The 9,165-nt window shown below is 39.3% G+C and overlaps 1 protein-coding gene across 1 annotated transcript in view; it reads right to left on the reverse strand.

Annotated features, from left to right (window-relative positions):
• The window catches only part of LOC101861590, a gene marked incomplete at its 3' end in the record, with an annotated part of 51,025 nt that overhangs the window by 4,159 nt on the left and 37,701 nt on the right, over positions 1-9,165 (reverse strand). Inside the window, 1 exon segment of the mRNA XM_013083691.1 lies at positions 4,762-4,986. Within this exon segment, the coding sequence (XP_012939145.1) occupies positions 4,762-4,986 (225 nt within the window).

Consider the following 9,165-nt stretch of genomic DNA (forward strand, 5'->3'; position numbering starts at 1 on the left):
GGGAGGGGGAGAGGGGGTGGGGGTGGAGGTGGTGTTGGGGAAAAGTTGAGACACCTTTTCCTGCGTTTCTCGCTGCAATAATAGCTTTTCTTGTAGTTGGTGGTAGTGGTCATTAATTGCGAGATGTTCTCAATTTGAGTGCTCCACAGAATGTAATATAAAGTGGACATTAAATGGACGCTGATTATACAATTTGTGAGGCATCGTGGTGAAAGTAGGAGCTCGTCAAAATAATTAAGTTAAAAAAACCGGCATATTTCTTGCCGTCGGGGCAATATTTTTCTTCTTTTTCTTTTCTTTTTTTTTTTTTGGCTCAACACCTGTTATATCCATCTGAAAACACATTTCTGTGTAGATTTTACTGAAAAACTTTGGTTAAAGGCACAAAAAATGTAAATTTTCCGTTTTCAAGCTATGGAAGTTACAAACTTTGGTGTCCATTTTCTCTTTAATTTTACCAGGCAACCCTCCCCTCACAAATATTTCGACCTCTATTCAACATAGATAGGGGTTTTTTTCCCACCAAAAGCGAGGCAACTGAACAGGCTTTAGTATGATACCAATAATCCCATATGCCCGAAAATTTACGAGCACCTGATTCCACCACGTTGAGCCACATTTTCATAATACGGATTTGAATAAAACTTCCATTTTATAATGTGAATAGAAGAGTGGAAATGGCCACTGATTACACATTGCACGAAACGGGTTTGAACAAGTCTGGTATGTTTTGTTATAATACAAATAATATAATAATAGCTCGTCCGGTCCGTGTCTGACAATGACCAACACAGACACAGATGAGAATATTTTTGCTAGCGAAATAGAGAGGGAGAGAGAGAGAGAGAGAGAGAGAGAGAGAGAGAGAGAGAGAGAGAGAGAGAGAGAGAGAGAGAGAGAGAGAGAGAGGAGAGAGAGGGGGGGGGGAGAGAGAGTTTTACGGGCGGGTGTTTCAGCACGTGAGACATGTATTTACTAATGTCCTGTCTTGTTGTGCGTATGCGTGAGTGCACCTTAGTTTTGCAACATCTACTGCCATTGTAAACGCCCAAGACAAATTTCTCCCTGCGAGATGAATAAAGATTGTCATTATCATTGTCAAGGTTAAGATGACTTGTGACTTCTGCTGTCGCCACTGAGACAAATTCTGGCAGAGAAACGTTTGCCACATTTTGAACATTTAAAAGCTCCACTTCCACTTGTGGATGTGCATAGCCTTCAGATTTCTCTCTTGGTTTCAGTATTTCTTATTGATGAAGCCTCATATGACTAGCAGCCCACTGTGACTGCTGCTCTCCAGCTGTGTCTGTCATGAGCTAGGCTCTCTCCATGTTGAAGTGTTTATGTTAAAGTCCTTCAGAGACATTTTCGGGGTGCCCTCGTTGCGTTTTTTTGGAACGTAAACCCTTCTCTTTTCCGTGGACAGTTCGTAAAAGAATCCTGCCTTTAGGACTCTAAAATCAGGCTTTCTTACGACATGGCCAGCCCAGCGACGTTTAGTCCATTTGAGCTGAGAAAACAGACTCTCGGCAATTGCCCTTTTGAGGACTTCGGTGTCAAATATTTTATCCCGCTATTTGATGCCAAGAATTCTCCCGAGAAAGTTTTCATGGAAATGATTAAGCTTCTTGTAAAGTGGAACTGGCCAGCTGATTGCACATTTGCATTATGCGGATTGAATAAAACTTGCTTATTTTGTTAATTGTAGGTAGTGACGTGGAAATAGCCACTGATAAGTCCACTCAACTGCAAAAAATATTCCATGACGCGTTTATGGAGTTCTTGGTATCATTTATAGGTTCTTCATTTATTGAGTTGCTTTCGAATTAACCCCCCCCCCCCCCCCCCATCTATCTTGTGTTTGCGATTGAAGGAGGTGGGAGTCACTGACACCTGGTGTCACTGGTAAAATTAGCGAGAAAACAGCCGCCAACGTTCAGCTTGGGGACTTCCAAAGTTTGAGAGTCCTTGGGAACTGCAAAGTTACATTTTTGTGCCTTTAAATCAACGGGTTTTTTCCCCAGTAAATTCCAAACAGAAATGCGTTTCTAAAAGGACATAAATGGTACATGTATTGGGTCAAAACTTTAAAAAAATCGATAAAAATTATCCACCGATTGGAAAAATGTGGGTTTCTTGCGTTTATTTAGTTTGACGAGTGCCTGATTCCACCTCGCTGGGACACATGGGTTTTTATTAAAACTTGAATATTGTGTAGTAAACGGATATGAACACTCATTACACAATTAATTCTATAACATTGGGTTTAAATAAAACCAGCAAATTTTGGCGTAGTAACATTAATTTTAGTCTTCTTCTCAAAAATCAAAAGAGTTTTCAATGAAAATCGTCGCACGATAAGAGAATATGCCGAACCTAATTTTTAAAAAAGGAAAAACCCCTCGTTAACAGAATACAGCCCATCTCAAATTTTCTGCGATAAGATCATTATTTCCTGTTTAACATCGCTTTAGGGACCCAAAAAGACGGAGGTTTGATGAAGTAAGGTCGGGATAATTAAGAGGATGCGGCAATACCTCCTTAGTTCAAATGGCAGTAACATTAATTGTGATTGTAAGTAAATAATGATACTCCAGGGAGAAGAGGACATTGGTTACAATTTTCCATTTTCGTCTGTGTTATCCTTTGTCATTTGCTTGGGTTGTTTTATTTTCTTTTTCAACACTATTTTCCTGTCACTTGTCGGTGACACATCTAATGTATGTATGCTCTTATAGTTTGTCCATCACAAGAACACAGTAGTTTTTTTAATGAATGGCATTTGATTCCATTTACTTTGAGACTTCAAGTTTTAAATACATGGCAATCCTGCTTTGTCTTTTCAAGCAATAACTTTTAATATTTTATTCTCAACTTCACAGGTGGAAGTGAAAAGGCACTTCTCTCCAGCATCGGAGGCTTTTTTTTCTGCGCGCCCATTTGAGTTTTAAAATAAACAGATTTGCCTTAGAGTGGTGGAACACAATATTTCATCTGGTTTTACTTTTACTGTCTTTGGTTCAACTAAGCAAAACTCTATTTTGGACGTATGATAATTGGAAATTACCAAATAGAAAGAACGACGACACGGATCATTGCGAACTTTGGTGTACTGTTAGCAATCGCCTTTTCGTTTGTTTCAGTAGAGGTTCTTAAGGCGCTCGCAACTGCATAAAGTCATATGAGCGCAAATACCGCCTTTTCTTTTTAACTCAATAAATTACATTCCTTCAACAAAGACAAAGAGAAAATATCGCCTCAGACGAAACTAAGGTAAAATCCGGTGCTCCATTTTAACTACCGACTTCCCGAGAGACGGACAACAAACGCTTGGTCGGAGCCATAATGAATCTCTAAAACTTTCGGACGTATAATCTTTACAAATAAGCGCAGTTGGCTTCAGACTTTAAATTTGCTAGTATGGTACTCCACGCGGCCCGTCTTTCCGCATTAACTGTCTTGTGGTATACATCAATGATATTCATGCTTTTTAAACTCTTTAACTCCTTTACAATTTCACATTTACAAACAAAATGCATGATATATATTGTCATTATGCAGGTGGTTGGCGGGCGCTCTCGTGTGGTTTGCTCCTTCTTTCCTATCAAACATCCATCGTCCTGACATCTCCTCCTTCTTCTAGTATTTCTTACTCATTTGTAACAAACTAGTCTTCAGCACTTTTTATTTTTCTGTGTTGCAAGTATGCAAGTGCCGTAAAACACTTACTAAAACTTTTTAAAAAACCACAAATGTATGAGGGTTTCTTTCCTTCATCATGTGTAAAATCATATGACCCAATACACGTTACCTTTAAAGGATTACGTCACATTTTTAAAGTTTTGAGAAAACTCACATAAGAAGAAAGCGCCCAAATAAGAACACTGACTCCGGCACTCGATAGATCAACTTTTCAGTCAAAATCTAGGGAGAAAATCTTTAATAATAAAACAGAACGAAACTGTTAGAAGATACCTTTTGAGATCCAGAAGATGGAAACCACAATTAGTGCCTGAATTGGGCAATTATGAAAATACGCTGACGACATAACTAAGTACAAAAGCGCCAGCTGATCGAAATGAACAGGGTCCCAAAAAGAATAGATTATTTTATATATTTAAGGAACAAATAAAGAATTTGACCCTGTGAATTAAAATGTCCTCTTTCAAAAAAGTGCACACGCGCAAGCAGTCTCAAACATAGACTTGTATCATAAACATCCAAGATTGTGCGCTCTGACGTTATTCCGGTTCACATTGGAGGGCACCATTTGACTATAAAATTATTATTATTATTATTTGGAGCAAGAAGAAGGACAAGGGGGGAAAGGTTGCGTGTGCACTCGACTGCAGAACCACTGGTGTTTTGCCCTTCATTTGCAAGTCCATCGAGGGTACCAGAGAGAGAGAAAAGAAAAAGAGAGAGAGAGAGAGAGAGAGAGAGAGAGAGAGAGAGAGAGAGAGAGAGAGAAAGAGAGAGAGAGAGAGAAGAGAGAGAGAGAGAGAGAGAGAGAGAGAGAGAAAGAGAGAGAGAGAGACAGAGAGAGAAAGACAGAGAGAGAAAGAGAGAGAGAGATGGAGGGAGAGAGAGGGAGAGAGAGGGAGAGAGAGAGGGAGAGAGAGAGAGAGAGAGAGAGAGAGAGAGAGAGAGAGAGAGAGAGAGAGAGAGAGAGAGAGTAAAGAAGCGCGGCTACGACAGGTGCCCGGTCTAGGATGTTAAGTAATTCAAGCTCAGTGAGTGAAGGTGAGAAAATGTCCAAACCTGAGCCCCCACAAGGTCTCTTGACGACTAAGGTGGTCCCGAGTTCCTCAAAAGTACTGCCGAGTGCGGAAAAGAAAGAACACTGACCATTGCCCGAAATGGTCACAGCCACACATTTGGACACAAGTGAGCAGACGTCTACACAACTGTCTGAGCTAGTCCATGAGACAGCCAAACCAGCCACTTGTGGCTTAACTGCAAGAAGTACTTGCTGTGCGCACCCGCCTGAGGAAAAGACATAGTATTTTTTATTCACTGGCCTGTTTGTTTAATTGTTTGTTTGTTTGTGTGTTTGTTTGTTTGTTTGTTTGTTTGTTTGTTTATTTATTTGTTTGTTTGATTGTTTGTTTGTTTGTTTATTTGTTTGTTTATTTATTTATTTATTTATTTATTTGTTTGTTTGTTTATTTATTTGTTTGTTTATTTGTTTGTATGTTTGTTTGTTTCTTTATTTGTTTGTATGTTTGTTTGTTTCTTTATTTGTTTGTATATTTGTTTGTTTGTTTGTATGTTTGTTAATTAGTTTGTTTGTTTGTTTGATGGGATCAGCACAGTAACGGGTAGTTAGTGTTGAGAAAAAGAAAGACAGACTGACTGAAACAGTTGAGGGAAATTTAAGAAGTAATACTTGCCAGTGGTGTCCCACCCCCTTCCTCCAAGTAACAAAATCCACCCGCACTGGTTTATTTTACCATAATAGGCCTACTTGATAAGTTAATACACATGTGGAAAGATGGGTGGTTGGCGGGTGTTCTGGTGTGGTTTGCTCATTCTTTCTTATTAAACATCTATCGTCTTCATCTCCCCTCCTTCTTTTTTATGTTTGTTACTCTCTTGTAACACCTCAAATCTTCGGCACTTATGACCTTATTGTTTTGCAAGTGCCGTAAAACTCTTACTAAAACTAATACACATGTGGAAAGAATTCAGCGGGATAATGGGCCCATTCATTGACCTGCTGTTTGCAGGGCGACCACAGACTGCGTGTCCATCAAACCAGAAATCGACCGACTGCTTGTCATCCGTCTCACGGGAAGTCGGTAGTTGAAATGGAGCACCAGTTTTTTTTTACCTTAGACATCAGTCAAAGTTTCGTTTGGTAGTGTCTTCCAAAACGAACAAACACCTCACAACAAAAGCTGGGTCAACGGGAATGCCCCACCCAGCATTTTAGTCAGGCCATGCGGAACTCATATACCATAGTCCCAGCCAGAAGAACTAAAACGGAATGACAACTTTTACGCAATAAATCCTCTCAGGTGCCGTTTTGCCGACACCACGGAGGAGCTACGGAAATTCACCTTGCTGTACCTATCGTCTGGTAGTATCGATATATACGTACTCCAAATTTAGATTCTGAGTAACATCAAGGATCATACATAACAAGTTTGTTCACTCCTTTCTTTGAGCCAATTAAAAAAGTGTCCTCAAAATCCGGTGGCGTTCTCTTAAAAAAAGCGCCCGCTTTCCGAACAGAGTTATCCTACTTGTGTGAAAAACAATAAAAGTGAAACTAACAAGTTTTGCTATTGCTATTCTTCTTCTGGAGAAACGAAAGAGAGCTTCAGAACAAAGACTGCAGTGCCATCTGAACCAATGCGCGGACTTCCGCGGACACTTTTTTGACTGAGTGAACTGTCTTGTTATAAACGATCTTTGGCAACATCAAAGAGTCTACATAGCAAGAATGTCCACTCTTCTCTTTGAGCCAGTTAATAAAGTGTCCTTAAAATTTGGTGGCGCCCTCTTCGCAAATGCGCACCCTTTGCGAACAGAGTTACCCTACTTGTGTGAAAAAAATCATAGTGAAACTAACAAGTTTTTGAATAAATAAGAATTCAAATTTCGGAAGAACGCTTTTTTTTAATGGCTACGCTGACAAAAAAACCTCTTCATTTGACTTGAGAAGGAGAGGCGAGAGGTCATTAAAAAAAAATTTAGAACCCTAAAACTCCGCACTGAACGAACCCGAACAGCTGATGAACAACAGTCGATCTGCGCACGCAAGGAGGTGCTATTCCTATTCTTCTTTTGGAGAAACGAAAGAGAGCTTCAAAACAGACTGCCTGAGTGGACCATCTTGTTATGTACTATCTTTGGTAACATACACGGGGAATCGAATTATAGTGTGGTCAAAAATTCATAGCGCAACTTATTGTCAAACTAGCTGGGCCCCCTTTCGATGAAAGGAATGATCGATGCATTAACATCAACTGAAAGTCATTGGCCTACTATATTTACACTCTACTGGAATGGAGCAATAAATCTTGAGAGAAAAGTGACACACGTGTTTCCAAGTTGCCAAATATAATAGATGTATAGATTGATTCTCTATTCCGCTTTCGCGGTTGTACACTCCAGAATTTCAAAGGTGTGGAACCAGTGTGCACGGATAGTGAACGAAACCTCGCTTGTTTAGAAAGTTTCAAAGGTGTGGGTTAGGTAATAAGGGAGGAGTTTGTGCACAAAGCCTCCCAAGTCCACGATATATATATATTATATATACAGTTATATATATATATATACCGTTATATATATAGTTATATATACAGTTATATATATAATACAGATATTTGTTAAACAATCGAACATGGACTCTCCAGCTTCTGCACAATGACTTGTAACAATTTGTCTTAACAGATGAATATTTTTGTAAACACCTATTGACCGTATTCTAGAAAATACCTTGATACATACTACATCTAGACATCGAATAAAAAATTCAAGTTGGTGGTTTCTACAGGTTTTAAAAGGTTTACAGCTGAGGCAACATCACTTTTACAAGTAAATGGGCCATTTTTTACTAATTGCGACATTATGCTTATTGAACGCATGTTTTGAGATCCTTTTGTGCAAAAAAATGTGTTCACTATAAAATTGATTTCTTGAAATAAGTTTTGCCACTAAAAAGTGTTATTGGTGAGCTGTGACGTAGGCCATATGCAAAATGTGGGTGAGAAGCGGGAAGAGCTGTGAACAATCCTATTTTCCGAGAGACGGAGATTCATAGTATTTTAAGAAAAGTGTTTTAGTCTAGCCTCAATAGTTGGTGAAAAATATGATCCAGTTTTAAGACAAATTGATACAAACTGCTGTGCAAGTATGGGTGACTTTGGTTCTCCCGTTCAAGAGATATTTGAGGATAAGTTGCGATAAGATGAGTTTTCAACCGCACTATGATTATGTCATATATTTGAAAGCATTTTAATAAAAGTTTAGAAACTGACTTGCTTGCTATGTAACTTTGTTTTACCCAGTTTTTGTGAGCCCCCCCCCCCCCCTAAAAATAAAAAAGGCAAAAACAAACAAACAAACAAAAACAACCCACTGCTAAAACTGTTTCACTCAAAACGCTACTTATTATCATGTTGACTTCTACCTTTACTATGAAGTTATCTTACATTAGCCGAAAGCACTACACGCGCCCGATGAGTGGTAGGCCCTATACTTATCGCGTTTATTATGCGTTTGTGCTTTATGCTGTCAATGATTACAAGTTTCATGCCTACTGTGGAGCTAAAACTATCTTCTGTTCCATACTTAGCTTGAGTCTTAATTCTTCGATATTTCAAAGCAAATGTGATTATTCCGAAGCAGATTTTGCTAACTACTCCGCGGTCTTCTTTGATCTTGCATTAACAGGCGGATAGTCCCGAGCTATTCCATGGCGCAGCACAGACAAAAAAAATTCTAATTTTCAATTCAAATAAAAATGTTAATGTTACATTCGTAATCAGTGCCTCAAAATTAGCCAAGTCTGTGCGCCAAACACCTGGTTCAAATTAACAACTCCACTATTTCTTAAAAAGGACCATTCTTTGCTTATTCCTGTCTTGCGTCCTTTAATGTATGGCTCTTTTCGTCTATGCAGACGGTCAATTTAGCTTAAGATGGTCTCAAGGTTGTCTTCATGCAGCTTCTTTCATGGCTAATTCTTCCTATGTTTGAAGCACAGATTCTGTCGCAGTGCTTGCATGTCAGTGTCGTAGATCGAAGCTCTGTATTTCCGCTGTTTTCCTTTCGTCGTTGGCGCTTCTCAGCCGGGTTGTTTCTAAGGCTGTTCTCTAGCATTTTAATTCTTTCCTTTATAATTTTCCTCCATGTTTTCCGACCCTCAGCTATTTCTTCCCAGATGTTAAAATCTACTCCAAGTCCAAGCTTAGATAAGCTGTTTTTGCAGGTGTCTTTGTGCCTCAATATTGGTCTTCCTCTTTGTCTCTTTCCCCGGGCAAGTTCTCCATAGAGGAGTTGCTTCGGAATCCGGTTGTCATCCATTCTCTTGACATGGCTAAGCCATCTCAATCTTTTTAAACACAGGACAGTTGTCATGCTCTGGAGGTTTGCCTGTGCCAACACTTCAACATTTGTAACCTTGTCACGCCATGAAATGCCTCAGATCTTGCG

The sequence above is a fragment of the Aplysia californica genome, unplaced genomic scaffold (assembly GCF_000002075.1).
Source record: "Aplysia californica isolate F4 #8 unplaced genomic scaffold, AplCal3.0 scaffold00249, whole genome shotgun sequence".
Classification (NCBI taxonomy): Eukaryota; Metazoa; Mollusca; class Gastropoda; order Aplysiida; family Aplysiidae; genus Aplysia; species Aplysia californica.